At 49.5% G+C, this 20,793-nt stretch overlaps 1 protein-coding gene across 2 annotated transcripts in view; it reads right to left on the reverse strand.

Annotated features, from left to right (window-relative positions):
* The window catches only part of LOC135216398 (signal peptide peptidase-like 3), a 190,543-nt gene that overhangs the window by 153,089 nt on the left and 16,661 nt on the right, over positions 1 to 20,793 (reverse strand). Inside the window, exon 2 of one of the 2 annotated variants that reach the window (XM_064251684.1) lies at positions 8,882 to 9,756. The exons of the other annotated variant lie outside the window; for it this stretch is intronic. Coding sequence (XP_064107754.1) covers positions 8,882 to 8,907 — 26 coding nt within the window. The 5' untranslated portion in view covers positions 8,908 to 9,756. The remainder of the gene's footprint in view (positions 1 to 8,881; positions 9,757 to 20,793) is intronic. 2 annotated transcript variants of the gene reach the window in all.

Genomic DNA, 20,793 nt, shown 5'->3' on the forward strand with positions numbered 1-20,793 from the left:
AGATGTCCAATCCCGTCAGTTTCAGGACGAGCGTCAAGGCGGCTCTGTATCCTTTGACTGTGGGAACTTAGAGGAGCTTCCTCGGCGAAGAAAAACGAGGAAAACCGCTACCTGCTGAAGAGTGGCTCTGAGAGGAGATATTTCCCGTCTACGACACCAACCACAGAAGACGGCCGACTTCCCCTGGTACACAGCTGCAGAGGACTGACGGACGTTTCCAGCCATCTCTGTTGCTGCGCTACGAAAAAAGCTTCTTGTTCGCAAGAGATGGTGGATAACAGCCAGCCGTGGAAGACGTAGGGACTGGACTGCTCGTGGTACCGCTCGACGTGTGGCTGGCGCGAGAAGTTGTGCCAATGGGGAATTCTCTCGGTTCTCTTGCGAGAAGAGCCAGCAGGTCCGGATACCAAATGGCCTGTGGCCATTTGGGAGCCATCAGGATCATCCTGAGATTCGGGATGACCAGTGCTCGACTGATCACCTTGCGAATCAGGCTGAACGGGGGAAAGGCATAGGCGAAGAGGTCGTCCCACGGGTGTTGAAGAGCGTCCTCTGCAGCTGCCCATGGATCCGGCACGGCCGAGAAGAACACCTGGAGCTTCCTGTTGTGCCGGATGGCGAACAGATCCCTCGACTGGTCGCCGCCACAGGTCGAGAGCCTTTCCGCCACGTCCTGGTGTAGAGACCATTCGGTCCCTATCACCTGATCCCGACGGCTGAGCGTGTCTGCTACTACATTCCTTCCCTGGAATGTAGCGTGCCGACAGCTCTATTGAGTGCGCCTCGGCCCACTCGTGCACCTGCCGAGTCAACTGATACAACGGGAGAGACACTAGGCCCCCCCTGTTTGTTTGGACGTAAGCCACCACCGTGGTGTTGACGTACATCAACACCATCAAGCGGTCCTGGAACTCTTGGAGAGCGAGGAACGCTGCCTTGAGTTTCAGTACATTGATGTGAAGGTGCTTGTCGTTCTCGTACCACACCCCTGAAGTCCGCAACTCTTCCAGGTGTGCGCCCCATCCCTCGGGTCGATGCGTCTGAGAGCAGCTGCATGTCCCGGGGGGAGAGTGCGCAGAGGCACTCCTCTTAAGGGGTTCCTCGTCGTCCAGCATCACCCGGCTAGGTCCTGCCTCACCTCCTGTGTCCGTGACAATGGAAAGCTTGGGGGATCCGTCGCCTGTGACCAACTCTCCTTCAGTCTCCCTGAAGAGACCGCAGGTGAAGACGCCCGTTAGGGACTGGCTTCCCGAGTGACGACAGGTGTCCGATCACGACTTGCCATCGCTGAGCTACCTGTTGCCTGCCAGAGACAGGAAACTGGTTGGCTGCCTCGCTGAATCTGCTGATCCGCGAGTCTGCGGGGAAGACTCGCCCTGCTACCGTGTCGATCCGCATACCCAGGTACTTCATCCTCTGCTTGTGCTCGAGATCGGACTTTTCGAAGTTCAGAACGATCCCCAGATCGCGACAGAACTCGAGCAGTCGATCCCTGTACCTGTAGAAACAACTGCGAGCGGTAGCTCGCCAGGACTAACCAATCGTCGAGATACCCCATCAGACGTATCCCGTGCGAATGGGCCCAAGCAGACACCAGAGTGAACACTCGCGTGAACACCTGTGGGGCGGTTGAGAGACCGAAGCAACGTGGCCTGAGCTGGTACACCGTCCCGTCTGAGGATGAAAAGAACGGAGGTACTTTCTGGAGGACTGATGAATGGGTATTTGTAAATACGCATCCTTCAAGTCCACTGAAAGCATGTAATCGTTCTCCCTGATAGAGTCGAGCACTGCGCGTGCCGTCTCCATCGTGAACCGGGTCTGGCGAACCAACCGGTTCAGGGGAGAGAGATCTATCACCGGGCGCGCCAGCCTCTCGTAGACTTTTCCTTCCACCAGGAAGAGTCGGCTGTAAAAGCCCGGTGACTGATCCGTGCCGATTTCTACAGCTCTCTTGCTCAGCATGGTCTTGATCTCCTGTCTCAATGCTACGTCCTTCGATGCCCCTGGAACGTACGCCTGCTGTTGGACCGGGTTGGAGGTGAGGGGTGACCGAGATTCGAAGGACATCTACAATCCAGGTCTCGGCGCCGTGGCGCTGCCAAGTTGCCCAATGGCTGGCCAGGCACCCCCCCACTTCCGGCAGCAGGTGAGGGGGAACGCCGTCCTTCCACTGTGAACGTCGTCTGGGTGGGGCTAATCGACACCTGACAGGAGAGAGCCGATTACCGCTACGACTCATTCCAGTCCTCGTCGAGGTCGAAACCTCAGGAGGACCGAAGGGGTATTTAAATACGGTGTCCGAAGACACGTAGAAACGCCTCTGTCGCATAGAGGAGGTGAAGTAGCTTGTTCGACCGTCCAGAACTGAGAGAGCCTTCTTGTCCGGAGACGAGAGACTACCTGGTTCAACCAGTCGGCAAGCTCCGATCGCGGCAGACCCACCGTCGATTTGGGTTCCCTCTCGGGCCCCAAAACGACTCGAGCCGAGACGTGGCTCTGCTGGTGGGAGCGGTGATCCTTCCCCGAGATCATTGTGCTGACGAATCAGCGCCGTAACCTCGACAAAGTCCCTCTGGATCTCGGAAGTCACAGCATCTTGCAGAGTGGGACCGTTAAGCCCTTCGAACAAGAGCATTTCCGAGAACCTTCCTCCTAAGAAGGGGGAACAGCGACAGCCCTCTCGGTCTTCCCCATCCACTTGCGCATACGTCCTGGCCGTCCCAGAACCGTGCCTGGCACGTAGGGCGTTGTGGGTGGGATCATGAGGGGCGCACCCCTCACGATCACTCCTCAATACCTCGCTCCTCCCGGTGTAACCCGAGGAGGTGAAGGTACGGGAGAGGCAGACCTGACGCTCCCTCATTGCTCGCTGGCAGCACCAGCAGGCTTTGAGGGCTGCAGGCGATCGTCAACCCGCGGTGGCGATCGAGCTGCAGGCCTGGTCGAACCGTCTCCTGTGGAGGACGGCTGGACCTGAGCACAGCGGCCCCGATCTCGAGTATCAGAAGAGCTGGTGCTGGTTGCCGTACCCGTTCGCTTCTGTGAGAGCGACGGTCAGGCGACCTGCAGGCTCCACTGTCACAGTGAGACCGGTGCTTGTCCTCACGGCACGTCAACGTCGCTGGTTCCAGCCTGTGGCTGGCACCGGCGAACGGAGGACCTCTTCCCAGCCTCAGCCCGTGGTCGGTCGTGGTGGACCGGTCCACGGTCCCCGGGTAGTATCCGCTGTTCGCCGCGAGAGTGAGAGCTGGTCTGGTGAGAGTCGCATAAGCGGCTGTCACCAGTCTTCCGCCCGTGCCTGCCTGAACCTGACGCTGAGCGGTGACTCAGAGGTCTGGTTCCTGGCTGCACGGTCGCTGTAGGCGACCGTACACTCGGTACCCAAATCCCCGCGAATCGAGAGGCCGAGACGGACCCTGATGCAGTGGCAGAACCACTGACACCAGGCGAGGCAAGTTACCGGTGTTAGCCGGTACCCCTCTGGTCCCCGTAGTCGTCTTCCTTGCGGAAGAAGAGACGGGCCCGCTCCCGAAGGAGCAGGAGGACCAGCGGAAGGAACCCTCCCGTCCCACCGAGGTGAGACGGGTCACCGAGAAGCTCCCGAGGGAGACTTCTTAGGAGGGAGGAGGCAACCTTCTTCTTCCTCGGCTGTGAAGCCTTAGAAGTCGAAGGGGAAGAGGCGGCAGCCGACGACGATGAAGAAGATGAAGACGACGACGACGACACCTTCCTCCTCTTCTCGTCAGCTTCCTCAGGACAGACGTAAGATCTGCTATCCAGGGCGGAGCCGGGGCTGCTGTAGCCGAAGCCACAGGGCCCGGACGCACCTGTACAGACAGACCAAAGTCTGGGGTAGTACCACCACGAACAGGGACGACATCAGCAGGTATGGGCATCTCAGGAACAGCAGGCACAGCCAGCACAGCATCGGTAGGGACAGCCAGCGCAGCAACGGCAGGGACAGCCAGCGCAGCAACGACAGGGACAGCCAGCGCAGCAACTGCATGGACAGTCAGCCCAGAATCGGCAGGTACGGCAGGCAGCACCGGAAACACAGGAAGTGGAGCAGCAGCCAGCAACATCCTGGTACTGGCAGCAGGTCCAGGGGCGAGCTCTAGGGCAGCGGAGTGTGGTCGCTGCAGCGCGGCAACCACGAGCGGCGCGGCACGCCCCCCTCTCGTACGGCGAACGGCACTTCACAGCGGCTGTAGGCAAGACTGTACCACGTGAGGCGAGTACACCAGGTGAGGAGGGACGTCGTCACCTGGTTGCGTGGTCACCACTCCATGGGTGACCGCAGTAGGCCCAGACATAGAACCGCAGCCCCTGGACACTAGCACGCCCTGCAAATGGAAGGACGCCCATACCTCACCAAGGTCCACCCTCGTGGCAGTAGCACCTGCGGAAATAACAGTAGTAGCGATTAGTGGGGGGGGAAGTCCCCTCGCGCGGGGGGATGAGCCCTCTCCGAACGAGTGGAAGACCCCTAATACAATTGTACATCGGGCACCGAGCGCCCTCCCCCGCGCTCGACGGATCGGGCGAGGAGAAGAACGCCGATAACCTCCCCCCCCCCAAGGGGAAGGGCCACTGTGGGAGCTGAGCGGGGGGGGGTTCTCGTTCCCCATCCCCGCACAGCACCCATGTACCCAACAACAATATAAGAGCCCGAGAGCAATCGTGCCATCGGCCCGAATGCAAGGGCATAAGGATCAATTCCCTGACTGAGCGGAACTTGAACCAAATAAATATTGATGCAATCAATAACAAGGGATAAAATGAAAATGCATCTTGCATACGATTCACTTCACAATGAATAAGGGCTCGGATCGAGCGCATTTGCGCCCTAGGTACCGAGCGCAAGGGTGAAAGGATCAATTCCTTACCTTTATGGATCAAGGTTTCTGGAAACCTTGATCCATAATGAATTGATGCAATCAAAAATATATGAAAATGAAAAGACTACTGCGCTTGCGATTTCACTTCATACAAATAAAAAAGGGGAAGGATCAATTCCCGGGAATAGCAGAAACATTGATCCCAGTAAACAATGCAATCTCAATAAAAAATGAAAATGAAAAAGAACTGCACTTGCGATTTCACTTCATTCAAAATAAAAGGGGGAAGGATCAATTTCCGGGTAAGCTCGGAAACTGATCCAAAATGAGTATTGCTACAATCAAAATAATATATGAAAATGAAAAAGAATACTGTACTTGCGATTCCACTTCCATACTAAATAAGTTTCCGTGCCGAGCGCATTCGTTCGGCAACGGGCATACAGGTCAAAAAAATATAAATGAAAAGAGCACTTACTTACGATTTTCATCTACACATTTCCAACCCAATCTACGCTCGGAGCGAGTGCTCCCGCCCTCGGCACCGAGCATACACAATACGAGGATCATTTCTGGGAAAATGAATTCCCGCACTTACGCCCTTCAGACCCGGCACTCGGGTAATCGGAGGGCGTGGTGACACCAAGATCCTTAATTCACAAAGAATTCAATGAAATGATTGTACTTACAATTCAGTTTCACTAGATAATTAGAAAAAGAAAAATACAATCATGCGAAAGCAAACGACGATGAAGCGGGCAGAGAGCGATGATACACGTCCACACGCCAGCAGGCCGAAAGCAAAAGTGGTTTGTTTACCTCCCAGTCGCGCGCGCGCGCCTGTCGGACAAGCAGTTAACTACCGAACCCCTTGTTCGAAAGCTTACGACCTATCCAGCTGCCGCTAGTACCTTCCTATTGTAAAAGGACCGAAGGTTTGTATGCCGTGTCGGAACAAAAGATGTTTCGTATACAGCTTCTTAAAGTTCGATATCACTTGCTGGTCCATGGGCTGGAGGAGAGGGGTGGTGTTAGGCTGAAGATAAAGAACCTTGATGAAGGAATACTCCGCTAGGATATCTTCCTCGAGGCCAGGAGGGTGGGCAGGGGCATTGTCCAACACCAGCATACATTTCAGAGGGAGGCACTTCTCTTCCAAGAATTTCTTCACTGTCGGGCTGAAACACAGATTTACCCACTCCGTGAACAAAAGCCTCATTACCCAGGCTTTTGCATTAGCCCTCCACATCACTGGAAGCTTCTCCTTAAGCACTTTGTGGGCCTTGAAGGCTCGAGGAGTCTCGGAATGATAGACCAGTAGGGGCTTCACCTTGCAATCCCCACTGGCGTTCGAACAAAGTGTGAGCGTAAGCCTGTCTTTGATAGGCTTATGGGCAGGTAGCTTCTTCTCTTCCTCCGGAATGTACGTCCGACGAGGCATTTTTTTCCAAAAAAGGCCAGTCTCATCACAGTTGAAGACTTGCTGAGAACTGTAGCCTTCCTTGGTCATTATCTCGTCGAACATCTTTTTAGAGGCTTCAGCCACTTTCGTGTCCGAGCTGGCAGCCTCCCCATGCCACACCATCGAATGGATGCCAGTCCATTTACGGAATTTCTCGAACCACCCATGCGAAGCCTTGAAGTCTGGGGTTGGCGTTGATGTCCCTTCTCCTCCGTCGTCTTCGGCCTGGGCAATCAAATCGCCGAAAATAGCGCTGGCCTTGTGGGAGATTGCCGTCTCCGTTATCGTATTGCCAGTGATTTCTTTGTCTTTTATCCAGACAAGAAGAAGCCTTTCCACCTCATCGTGCACGTGGTTCCTCTTGCTGGACAAAATAGTCATGCCCTTGGAAGGTGTAGCTGCTTTGATGACATCCTTCTGCTTAAGGATGGTGCCTATTGTCAACGGATTTCGGCCATATTCCTTGCCGGTCACACTCAATCGCATACCAGCTTCATACTTCTTGATAATCTCCATCTTCGTCTCTAAAGAGAGCATCCTCTTCTTTCCATGAATTTCAACTTTCTTGGGACCCATGACTACGTATATACTGTACATAATTTACGTATAAGTAGAGTAAAGTTCTCACACAACACGATAAAGTACGTATACTGCAACGAAATCACAAACGAATTTACGTTAATAAACGAAATCGTTAGAACAAACGAATACCGCGTGCGTACGATAACGATGCTGGGACGAGTGGCCGAGGCACGCTGCTACGTAGTAGATGCATGATAGGAAGGATGCTGACCAATAGGAGAGAAGGATCTCATGGCGGTGACTAGCATCAGGAACCAATGGGAGAGCAGGAGGATGGTGGCGAGTCTACTCAGTTGGCGGCGCGCGAGTTTCAAAATTGTTATCGGTGGTCTGGGCAAATCTCTGACTTTACAGCAACAACCTTTCGTATCTTGAAAAATTTTCGTATGTAGAGCCGTAAAATTTTTCGTATTAGCTTTTGGATCTCGAGTTTTTCGTAAGTTGAGCCTTTCGTATCTCGAGGTACCACTGTAGTTTACTATCATCAGGTGAATGAAGATTTAATGACCAAACCAGTTTTTCCCAAAAGTATATCTGTATGAAAGTTGAAGATTTGCATTCTCAACGGGACTACTTGAATTCCACACAATCTCATCAAATCAAAATGAGAGTGGCCCCTTCCCTCCATGCAATCATCTTTCCTTCCTGGTGTACAAATAATGACGAATGTCCAAGATGTCAAAAGAAAAATGAGTATGCAGTGAGGGCACCTTGACTTTGATTGTTGCAAGTTTGTTTAAATGAGCTCCAGTGCAGGGAGGAAAAGTATTATATGATTAAGTGTGACTGAAAAACATTTTCTGTTAGGAAACATATTTTCAGTATGGAATTTCATCAGAACATGCATTATTTTTGTCATAAAAGTACTTTTTGAATATGGCATCCCAGTATTTAAAAAATTAATCATCTAAAAACTAAGGTGATGTTAATATATACTAATCCTCTAAAAACTAAGGTCATTTTAATATACGCTATGTTTAATTTATTGAAAATCTTGACTAATAATATACCTGCTTCACTTCTTGGCAAATTTAAACTGGTCATCAAACCTTCTGAGTACTGCAATTACTGACACTGTTAAGAACAAAAACAACATAAAATCTACAGTGTTTATAAACAAAAATCTACAATGTTTATACAGGCAGTCCCCAGGTTACGACGGGTTTGGCTTATGACGTTCCGAAGTTAAGGCGCTTTTCAATTATACTCATCAGAAATTATTTCCAGGGTTACGACGCATGTTCCAGGGTTACGCCGTCTACAACACTTATCTGGCAGAAGAAATGTGACACCAAAAATCCAAAATAATCAATATTTGGAGGTTTTTTGGAAGAAAATTGCAATAAGAATGCAGTTTACATAGTTTTCAATGCACCCAAAGCATTAAAAGTAAGGTTTTCTTAGGATTTTTGACGATGTTCCGGCTTAAGACGATTTTTGGCTTATGACGCGTGTCAAGAACGGAACCCCTGTTGTAACCCAAATGTTAAAAAGGCTATCAAAGCAAAAGCCAAACCTGCCCTATGTGTTTTTCTCTCCATCCAAAGCCCCTTTTGATTCGTTTTTATCTACAAACACTACAATCAGTCTACTTAAGATTTCAATATGTAATCTGCTGGGAAAATCTGATAATCTGAATGGTCACTGAAGAAAAATTAGTCTTTAAGAAATAAACAAAACAGGCAGATACGGAGATACGCTTGCAGACTGTTAACAGAGCTTTATCACATATAAAAAGACAAGTATTGAATAAAGTTCAAACATCTGTGTAGAAGAAAAAGCAGTCATCTTAGCATGGCAAGCATGAACCTGTGATCACTCATGAAGCATCAAGTCAAACAAATTCCTCCCTCTTTCCAATAATCCACAACAGAATAATCACAAGACATAAAATTGATTTAGCCACCACCAAACCCAGAATAAAAAAAACCCAAAGTTTGGGACATAAAGCAGACTACAGGAAATACCAATGAAAATATAAAAAAACAGTACTTACCACTGATATTCTGCACTAAGAGTCATGGTGATTAGCTGAGGGTGACAACTGATCAGCTAAGAAGTAAAATGAAGAATCTGGATTTCTCGTGCAGCTTCCCTTTTATAAGTGGAATTTGTGACCATAAACTCTACTAGCTATAAATATCCAATCTACAAGGATGTATTTAGCAGAGTTCAGTGGTTAACGTTACAAAACTTGCATTACAGAGTGAAGGGACAATGCATTAACGAAAGCAGTAATGAATCCATGTACGTAACGTCAAAACGACATGGGACACCAAAAACTAATCACTGACTACTGTACTGCAAACTGGAATGCAGGGCAGGATCAGCAGTACAAAAACATGGACATAACTAATATGAAGTTAATAGGTGGTTTCATGATAGTAAATCTTTGGAATGGTTTTAATTCTTATAGACTGAGGGACAAAAATCTAAGTATGACAATGGTTCAGCAACCTAATAACTAAAATGAAACAATGAATGCAAGGGGTATGTGTTCTGTGAGAGGGCGTCAGTGTGGTTATTGTTCTGAACTGCAAGAGTAACGGAAATTCCACAAAACAGATTCCATATGATCAAGTTCCATGAAGATTCACTTTCAGGCACACTCTAAAACAAAGCAACACTGTTTTTGGGGCCATATGGTACAAATATAAATTCAATCAATTTTTTCAGAGGAGGAAGTCTTCTTCCTAATGGCTTATGAATAAATTTCAGAACCAAATGGCATGATTATCTTATCTGAATTTTCACTAGAAGTGTTCTGTCAAAAGTCTCATCATTGCTGGAATTGCAATGCAGCCACTAAGGCTCCACAAAGAGTAGTCTGTTTTCACATAAAAGATATTCTGTCACAGACAAAAACTATTCCTGAAAAATCAATACATAATACATTACTGCTAGAAATTTTTGAAACAATGCTACCAGATAATTTGGAGAACTAACAATGCCACATGTATTGCAATGCTATATATCACTTAAGACATAATAGTAGTACTGCAATGAAATAATATATCATTTAAGAAGTAAAAGTAAATCAAGTTAGGAATAACAACCCCAACAACCCCAATGTTAATATGTATCATAAAAATGACAACAATAATAAAAAATACCAGCTTAAAGTAAAACTTGCCAAAGCCTTGAAAGTTAGCATACTAATGCATGTACTTAGTACCATCCTTGCTTTTCTGAACATTCATTTTATGGAATGAAAAATCTTGAAAGGGTAATTTTCAATTCCGAAAAGTGTACCTGATAACTTCTTCAGTCAGTTCATGAAAAATAACCTTATGATCCTAGAGATAAGTGTGTGATGCTTATACAACAACTAAATTAACTACCTAGTTATACATAGTCAATGTTTTACAAGGAACGAGACCAAAATCTTGACTATCATACAAAAACATGGCAACTGTATATTTGAAAAATTATGACAATTTCATTTTACAATTCATATCCAACACTTATCGTTTACTAAAGGTTGAGGTTTGGGTAGTGGCAAAATAACAATTTGTCAATAATTGTATTTTTCCTAACTATACAAACCTGAGGTCCTTTAACAATAGGAAGGTACTTAGCAGCAGCTGAACCGGTCGTAAGCTTCGAACAAGGGGGTTCGGTAGTTAACTACTTGTCCGGCAGTTGGCGCATGAGGTGGGGACTATGTGTAAAGGATCTCAGGTTTGTATAGCTAGGAAAAATACAATTTTCGACAAATTGTTATTTGTTCCGATACATATACAAACCCTCGGTCCTTTAACAATAGGAAGACTCACTTATCTGTGGGTGGAATCCGAGTCTTTGATGAACAGACTGGTGTTCGTCCGAACTTGGTTCCCTCCCTGGTCTCAAGAACAAAGGGAGGGATCCTAGCCTCTGCCCAGCTGATCGGGGTGTGCACCACAGGATCAGTGGTCAGACTTCTGGACCCAATTTATAAGAGGGAGGCAAGCGTACCTCTTATAAATAGCAGAAACACAATAACTAGTTCCTACTTCAAGAGCCAAAATGAAGTCATGGGTTTGTCTCTTGTTGGCTTCCACTCCCCCCTTGTTGGGGAATGATGGATAAACACTCCTATCGCTACTGAAAGGGATAGGATGAAGCTCAGTCATGTAGCTTACCTGCATCTGTTTCCTGTTCAGCGTACTGACGACCGCGGCCCTCTGCCCACAGGTAGAGGAGGAAGAACGGAGGAGAAAGAGAAGCCAGTCACACTCTCTTTCACTCGTCCATTCATGCAGTCACACAAGGATGCGATGCTGTTCTGTCCACTTGGGTGCTGGGTAGGCTACACAACTTGTTGAGCAGCCACCACAGGTCCCAAGGAAAAGGTGTCCAAGGACCTGTGGGTAATATCGTGAAGGTAGAAGGAAGTAAAAGTGGTCTGGTGGGCCCAAACCATTGCCTTCAGAACCTGCGCCATGAAGTAGTTCTTGCGGAATGCAAGGGTTGGACCAATACCTCTGACTTCATGAGCTCTCGGACGAAAGGTATGGGTGTTGTCACTACCATCCGCATCGTACGCCCTCCTAATCACCTCACGCAGCCAGAAAGAAAGAGTGCTCTTGGAAACTTCTTTCTTGATAACCCCGGTGCTAACGAAGAGGCGTCAACACTCAGGCCTGAGGTGTCGAGTTCTCTTCAGATAGCGCCATAGCTCTCTCACAGGACAAAGCAGCATCTCATCCGCATCATTATCAGTGAAGTCCTTCAGAGAGGGGATCATGAAAGACTCGAACCGGTCATCAAGGACCGAAGGATTCTGAGTCTTCGCTACAAAGTTCGGGACGAAATGGAGCGTCACGGATCCCCGTCCCCTAGAATGCTTAATGTCGAAGGAAAGACCATGAAGTTCCCATACTCTCTTCGCCGATGCCAGGGCCAGCAGGAAAAGGGTCTTGAGGGTCATATCCCTGTCTGACGACTCTCAGAGTGGCTCGAAGGGTCTTCGAGTCAAACTCCTAAGGACGAGAGTCCCATCCCACCCTGGGGGCCTGAGTTCCCTGGGTGGGCAAACCTCTCGAAGCTCTTCATTAGGAGGGAGATCTCGAAGGAGGAGGAGATATCCACTCCTCACAGTTTAAGGACTAGGGCCAGGGCGGCTCTGTATCCCTTAACTGCAGAGACGGAGAGGAGCTTCTCTCGGCGAAGGAAAACGAGGAAATCCGCTACCTGCTGAAGAGTGGCTCTGAAGACGGACCACTTTCCCTGGTATACAGCTGCAGAGGACTGTCTGAGATATTTCCTATCCGCCATCATACCCAAACGTCGATGAGATTCTTATTAAGAAAAACTCCCAAAGCTCTTGCCTCCTCAAAACGAGGGAAGAGCATGGATGAAGGAGAGAGTCCGCATTGAGAAGAACTGCCTAACACAGGAGTCTTCTGAATAATGAAAAGGGGCTTCTCTTAGTATCAGAATCCTTCTGACAAAAGCAACGGCCGCCTGTGCGACATCTTGCACATTTGCCAGGGGAAAGTTGCTCAAATTGAAAAACTCAAATGAAGATTTTGGAATATTCTGACGCCTGGCGTCTGGATCCTTGCGCCTAGCGCCTGGCGTCTGAATAGTTCCGCACGCCTGGAATGTTCCGCACGCTAGAAAGGAGACTCGCTCCTGGAACGTTCCGCTTGCGTGGAAGGTCCCGTGCGCCCTGATAGTTCCGAGCGCCTCTAGTCTTCTTATACGAGCCTCTTGCCAGTAAACGTTCAATGGAAGCATCCTTCTGATTGCCACTCTACTATAAGGCTCCTCAGTCTAGCCGTCTGTTTTCTCTTTGAAGGCGCCTTGCGCCAAGAAAAAAGTTCTGGAACGCGGCTCGCGCTCAGTTGCTGGAACGCGGCTCGCGCTCAGTTGCTGGAACGCGGCTCGCGTTTATCTGTATGAACGAGGCTCGTGCTAGTCTGTTGGAACGCGGCTCGTGCTAGTCTGTTGGAACGCGGCTCGCTGCTGGCTGTTGGAACGTGGCTCACGCTAGCTTGCTGGCTGGCTCTCAGCCTCTCGCTCAGTGTTCTCTTAGTTTTCAGAGAACGAGCCAGATCGTCCGAACTCCAAACATGTACATTCTTCGTGTTTTCGGATGTAAGATGAAGAAACGGAAGAAGAGACGCACTTTTTAAAGGATGCCTTTCCAATGGCTATCCCTGGCAGTCTGGGACGTTTTACAGATCCTGCCGAGGGAACGCCCGATCGGTGGGGATTCTCCATAACCTCCGTAAGGCTTTCGACTTTCCTTCTCCTCTGGGTATGTGAGCTTGGAAGAGGTCTAGGCCTGGGAGTGAAACAGAGCCGATCAGAACGCACCCTCCACTGCACTGTGAACCTAAAATCACTTCTTACCTTTCAATAGCTCGTATTTTGAGCTACATTCCTTTGTCTTCAAATTGCAATATGAATTTGAAGATTCTGTGAAGTAAGAAGGAGATGAGGATACAACACTACTAGTATTGTTAATGCTCTAACTGCTCGTTAGTACGACAGCTATAAAAACTTCTAAAGGAAGCGTAACTAATTCTATTCCTGACTTCCTCAAGAAGGAAGATAGCTCAATCAATTCTAACATTTACTACACATTATTATGAATAAATATTAAAATTTTCCTTCTTGCAACCTATGTGAGTGTCTACCGAAAAGTTCGGTAGTTACACGTAAACAATTCTTCTAAATTTTCGAAGCCAAAGTTATTAAAACAAATTAATATGCGTATGCCGAACCAAAGATCCAGTACTTCACTGCAAAAGATAGCCCAGAAGATCGATGGCGATGAAATCCAAAAATCAAGTCAGGAGGAACTGCAAACGTTGTTTACATTCCAAGCGACAGAGAAAATATGAATAGAAAACGGGAATGGTTCCTAATCCTGCCACCCAGGGCAGGACGGTAGATCACCTGACCTACCTGCAGCGTGTGCCGCGAAATTTGAATTTCTGTCGGGGACGACGGAGTCTTAGCTATGTATATATCGGACAGGTAAGTTGATTGTATGAAACCTGAAGTTCTCTGTTGTGCTGGGTGGCAAACAGATCCACGACTGGACGCTCCCATAGGTTGAAGAGCCTTTCCAACACGTCTGGGTGTAGGACCGAATATCACCTGATCCCGACAGCTGAGCTTGTCTGCTACTACATTCCTCTGCCTGGCTGACAGCTCTATCGAGTGAGCCGCGGCCCACTCGTGCACCTGCAACGTCAACTGGTCCAGCCACCAGTGTAGGTCCTGCCTCACCTCCTCCGTGAGGGACACACGGAAGTACGGTGGGTCCTTTGCCTGTGACCAACTCTCCTTTAGTCTCCCTGAAGAGACCGCAGGTGAAGACGCCCATGAGGGACTAACTTCACGAGTGATGAGAGGTGGCCGATCACGACCTGCCACTGCTGAGCTGACTGTTCCTGCCGAGACAGGAACCAGTCGGCTGCCTCCCTGAATCTGCTGATTGGCGAGTCCGCGGGGAAGGCTCGCCCTGCTACCGTGTCGATCAGCATACCCAGGTACTTCATCCTCTGCTTGGGTTCGAGGTCAGGCTTCTCAAAGTTCACCACGATCCCCAGATTGCGGCAGAACTCGAGGAGTCGATCCCTGTCCCGTAGCAACTGTGAGCGGGAGCTCGCCAGGACTAACCAGTCGTCAAGATACCTCAGAAGACATATCCCTGACGAGTGGGTCCAAGCAGACATCAGAGTGAACACCTGAGGGGCGGCTGAGAGACCGAAGCAAAAGTGCCCTGAATTGGTACACCGTCCCGTCGAGGATGAAGCGGAGGTACTTCCTGGAGGATTAATGGACAGGTATCTGGAAATACGCGTTCTTCAAATCCACCGAAAGCATGAAATCGTTCTCCCTGATAGAGTCAAGCACAGACGGAACGTGCTGTCTACATCGTGAACCGAGACTGGCGAACAAATCGGTTCTGGGGAGAGAGATCTACCACCAGGCGCCAGCCCCCAAAGACTTCTCCACCAGGAAAAAACGGCTGTAGAAGCCCGGTGACCAATCCCTGACGATCTCTACAGCTTCCTTGCCCAGCATGGCTTGCACTTCCTGTCGAAGCACTACGTCCCTTGATGTTCCAGGAATGTAGGTCTGAAGATGGACTGGGTTGGAGGTGAGGGGTGGCCGAGACTCGAAGGGTAGTAGATACCCTCCCGAAGGATGTTACTATCCAGGTCTCCACATCGTAGCGCTGCCATGTTGCCCAATGGCTCGCCAGGCAACCCCCCACTTCTGGCAGCAGGTGAGGGGGGAACGCCGTCCCTAGCGTTTCCCGTCTCTCTTCGACTTCTTCCCGGCTCCTCCTCGTGGAATGGAGGGCTGGGAGGGGGGCTGATTGCGATCGCCCCTGGCAGAAGTCGAAGGCAGAGTCTTTCCTCGGGGCTTCAACGATGCAATCGTCTTGGCAGCCGAGGAAGCACTAACCAAGCTCTTGGGTTTAGCTGCAGTCGATCGAGGCTGCCCAGAAGCCTTTGAGCCTGCCTGGTGTACCAGACGGTCAATGTCATCAGTGCGCCGTCGTTCCACCGCAGCGTCACCATTTCTCCTGGGAAGAGAGAGGAACTCCGCACTGGTCCGTTGCGGAGACCCAATACCGCCTGACGCCCAGCCGCCCTGGACACTCGGGTGAGGACTGCGTCCCTACGCTGAAGTACCAGGTTGTTTCACAGGTTTACCGTCTGGTGCGCGAGGTAGGAGATGGCCCTACCCCCAGACTGGTATAGCCTCCCGACAGCCGGGTCACCTTCAGGAGTGATAATTCACGAGGTGGCCGCGACCTTGGACACTGTGAGGGACCACAGGTCCAGCTAGAAGACTGCCTGGAAAGCCGCCATGGCGGTGGATTTCAGTGCAAGTGCCTCTTGTTGTGAGAACCACAAGTTCTCCAACAGGAGCTGCAGCAGAGACACCCCCGGAGTTAGCCTAGCTAGCTATGGGTTAACCTGTTTGGGCGGCATCGGATCCTCTGAAGGCGCGTAGAACTTCCTCTGTCGCAGTAGAGGCGGGGGGAAGTAGCTTGGACGACCTACCAGAACGTAGCGAACCCTCTTGTCCGGAGACAAGCGAGTCCACCTGGCCCAGCACCGAGTCGGCCAGCTCTGATTGCGGCAGACCCACCGTCGTCTTGGGTTCCTTCTTAGGCCCCCAGAACGACTCGAGCCAGGACGTGGGCTCAGAAGGTGGGAGCAGCGATCCTTCCCTGAGGTCGTTGTGCTGACGAATCAGCGCAATAACCTGTGCAAACGACCTCTGGATCTCGGGAGTGACTGCGTCTTGAGGAGTTGGACTGTCAAGCCCCTCCAGCAAGAACGCCTCTCGAGACCCTCCTCCTTCAGAAGGAGGAACAGCAGCAGACTCCTCCTGGTCTCCTCCTGCCACTTGCGCATACGACCTGGTCAGTCCTAAGACCGTGCCTGGCTCGTAGGGCATCGTGGCGGGACCGTGAGGAGCGCGCCCCTCATGATTACTCCGTGTCGCCTCGCCCTTCCCAGTGTAGTCCGAGGATGTTGAAGGAACCGGAGAGGAAAACTTGACGCTCCCCCCTCGCTCACTGGCAGAACCGGTGTGCTTGGGAGGCTGCAGGCGATTGCCAACCCGAGGTGGCGATTGAGCTGCAGGCCTGGTCGCGCGGCTCTTCTGGGGAGAGCGGCTGGACCGAGAACAACGGCCCCGGTCCCGTGCGTCAGAGGAGCTGCTGCTGGTCTTCCTACCCGTCCGGTCCCGATGGGAGCAGTGGCCAGGAGACCTGCAGAGACCACTGTTGCGGTGAGACCGGTGCCTATCCTCTAGGCGCGTCGAACCGCTGGAACCAGCCGGGGCTGGTTCCTGCGATGGAGGGGACCTCTTCCCAGCCTCAGCCCGTGGCCAGTCTGGGACCGTCACGGCAACCCTGGTAGCCTGCGGCTCGCTATGAAAGCGATCGCTGGCCTGGCGAGAGTCACCTCAGCGACTCTCGCCAGCCTTCCGCCCCGTGCCTTGGTCCTGGCGCCGAGCAAACTCAGAAGCCTGAGCCTTGGCTGTACGGTCGCCCACAGGAGACCGTACACTCGGTACCTCTCGTGAACGAGAGGCCAAGCCGGAACCTGATGTAGAGGTAGGACTTCTAGCACCAGGCAAGGAAGTACCGGTGTTAGCCGGTACCCCTCTGGTCCTCGTCTTCTTCTTCCTTGCAGAAGGAGAGACTGGCCCCGCTCCAGAAGGAGCAGGAGGACCAGCGGAAGAACCCCCCATCCCACCGGAGTGAGACAGGCCCTTAGAAGTTCCCGAAGGAGACTTCTTAGGGAGGAAGGAGGCAGCCTCCTTCTTCCTTGGCTTGGAAGCCTTGGAAGTCGAAGGGGAAGAGGCGGCAGCAGGCGACGACGAAGAAGACGACGACGACACATTCCTCTTCATCAGCTACCTCAGGATAGACATCAGGTCCTCCAGAGCCGGGGCTATTGCCGAAGCAACACGGCCCGGCTGCACCTGTCCAGAAGGACCTGCGACTGGGGCAGCAACACCACGGGCAGGAATGACGTCGGCAGGGGCTGGCTTAGGCAAGGCAGGTACGGCAGGCAAAACAGGTACGGCAGGAGACGGGGCAGCAGCCAACGACATCCTGGGTACCGGTGGCAGATCCAGGGGCGAACTCTTAGGGCACCGAAAGTCAGGGGCTGGGGGAGAGCGATGAACCTGGGTGGAGGAGGCACGCCCCTCCTCAGAGGGCAGCAATCGGAGCCTGCACAACAGCCGAAGGAGTCACCGAAGCCACATTCTGAGTGTAGACCAGGTGAGGAGGGGCGGCATACCCTGGGGTCGAGACGGTGGTCACCGGTCCATGGGTGACCGGAGCAGCACCCGCCAGATGATGCAGCAGCCCCTGAACGCTCGGTGTACCCTGGAGACCCAGCGAGAACCATACCTGGCCGAGGTCTTCACCTGCAGCAGGAGCACCTCAGGAGGCAAAAAACAAACGGGTTAGTAGGAGGGGTTCCCCCTCGCATGGGGGGAACAAGTCCCCCCAAACGAACAGAAGACCCCGAGTACAATTGGATGTCGTGGCATCTTGCCCCCTCCTCTCCGCTCGACGGATCGGGCGAAGAGAAGAAATGAGAAATCCCCCCAAAGGGAAAGGAGCCATACACAAGAGCTGGGATGGCGGCAGGAAGGAAGACGACGTGTCTGTAACCGAGGGCGTCGCCGGAGAACCCTCCGAAAAGACTCCCTGGCAGGCTTACGTCGCTTTCTCCTACCCTCATAGAGCACCCACTGCTCCTCCGACCAATTATTACACACAACACGGGGCTCGGCCCGAGAGCATTCGCGCCCTCGGCACCAAGCACATAATTCATGAGGATCAACCTCTGGAAGAGAGCGGAAGGCCCCACACTTACGGCCCTCCACACCAGGGCAAACTCTGCAGCTGATGGGGGGACGTGGGGACGTCTCCAGCTCACAAGAATGCGTAATAATTAAATAATAATAAAATACAAAGCACACGTACTTAAAATATTTTATCAAACACAAAGCAAACCAAGTTTGAAGAAGATACAAAGTGTACGACGAAAGCAGGCAGAGAGCGAACAACACGTCTGTCTCCGTCGGCGGCCAAAAGCAAAGTGGTTCTTCACCTACCAGTCGCGCGTGCGCGCACTGTCGGACAAGCAGTTAACTACCGAACTCCCTTGTTCGAAGCTTATGACCGTTCCAGCTGCCGCTAGTTACATTCCTATTGTAAAGGACCGATGGTTTGTATTCGTATCGGAACAAATTAATATTTTATTGCTCACTAATATAGATTTCCTTGATCTAATGCAGGTTATGGTAATGATAATATTTGCTGTCATCAGAATCTAAAGGATTGACATTTGCATGACTGCAAATGTTGTCAACTTAATCTAAAAGGGCTATAACATTCTATACAATCAAATATCATACATATCTTTTTAACCCTTATAGGACTATATGAATAGTAACCAAAATCCCTCAGGCGAAGGCTAATATAGGACGTTCTGCCACATCACTGAAAAGATTTTGCCATCCATACAAGAAATTCTTATTGAACAAGTACATGACATCCCCTTTCTTGCATTCACAAGCCTTATTGTAGTACTCATCATCATCATAAACACTCATAAATCAGCTTTTTCATTTATGGGGTTAAACTCCCATAGTCTTCATCTATAACATCTTTTCATGCTTTCTTGGTCAAATCTCCAGGTCTTTGTTCTGTTACTACCATAGGTTATCTAAAGCATCTCTAACTTACAGTTCCGCATCCCTTCTCATCACATGTGAACATCACCTCAATCCTGAGATTTCAGTCTACCTTCCAGCCTCTAGATACGTACCAATCTCTATAATAATCTTTCACTCATACATGATCTTTCCACTTCCCTCCGGTTATGAATATTAACATTATATAAGAATAACTTATAAAATTTATCACTATAAACTATTTCCTCCGTCATTACTCGTTCCATACATATTTCTATTGCAGAAAGTAATAAAGCCTAGACTATAAACGCTTTCATCATTTACAGATTCCTTGTTGAGAATCTTTATACTGTATAGATTATTAAAATAAAACTATAAAGCCAAGCACCAGGGAACTTGCAGCTTAAGACAGCAGTAAAAAGAGCATATCTTTAACAGATTTTTTTCCCTTTTCTTTTATAAAATAAAAAAATTTCAAGAGAAAGAGAACATTACCTTTTTCAGGAATAGGGATCTTATGAAATTCACTTATACTCTTTCTCAGCTATATACCTAATTGTTTTACAGAGCACAGAACTTCAGGTCTTTGGGGATGGATGTACAACTGGAATTCAGGGTACATAGTTCGGTGATATTAAGATTAGTTCGAGACTGTCAGCAAGATGAGATAGAAAATTTGTTTACATAAGAGATGTAGCAGGTATCCTTGAAACTGAGCAGTTTATAAGAAAAAATAGCATTGTCACTACTATAAATTATTTCAAGAACATCCAACATTAAGACCGAATAACTAAAAATAATGCCAAACTTAAAAGCAATAAACTTCAGAGTACTGATTACCAGTGGGGTAGTGGTGAAAATATTATATATATAAAAAATTTGCTTTAAGATGTCATGCTGGAAAGATTTTATTTTATTTGATTTATATAGATTTTTGACATTGTGCCAAGCACTAGGGCAACTAAGGCCATTCAGTGCTGAAATGGAAATTGACAGTAAAAGGCTTGGAAGGTGTTACAGGAAGAAAACCTCGCAGTTGCACTATGAAACGATTGTTAGGAGAGGGTGAACAGTAAGATGGAAGGAAGAAAATATGAACAGAGGTACAGTAAAAGGAATGAAAGTACTAGCTGCAGCTAGGGGCCGAAGGGACGCTGCCTACATTGCACCGCATGAGATGTACTGACAGCACTACCCCCCTAAGGGATCATACTATAAATAGAATCACTATGACAAAACATCATCAAATTCATATTTGAGAAAAAAATAATGTTAACATATTGTGCTCATGTCTCTCTATTGTTGGCACTAACTTTCTCCGAAGATATCATTCAGTTCCAACAAAAAGAATTAGATAAAAATGACAATTTGTCCAAAATTGCATTTTTCCTAACTATACAAACCTGAGGTCCTTTTACAATAGGAAGGTACTAGCGGCAGCTGGATAGGTCGTAAGCTTTCGAACAAGGGGTTCGGTAGTTAACTGCTTGTCCGACAGGCGCGCGCGCGACTGGTAGGTAAACAAATCACTTTTGCTTTTGGCCCAAGCAAAAACTGCAGAGTGAGGGGTGGCATGAGGTGGGGCTATGTGTAAAACAAAGGACCTCAGGTTTTGCTATAGTTAGGAAAATGCCAATTTGGACAAATTGTCATTTGTTCCGACACGGCATACAAACCTTCGGTCCTTTTACAATAGGAAGACTCACTTCTTGGTGGGTAGGA

The sequence above is a fragment of the Macrobrachium nipponense genome, chromosome 6 (assembly GCF_015104395.2).
Source record: "Macrobrachium nipponense isolate FS-2020 chromosome 6, ASM1510439v2, whole genome shotgun sequence".
Classification (NCBI taxonomy): Eukaryota; Metazoa; Arthropoda; class Malacostraca; order Decapoda; family Palaemonidae; genus Macrobrachium; species Macrobrachium nipponense.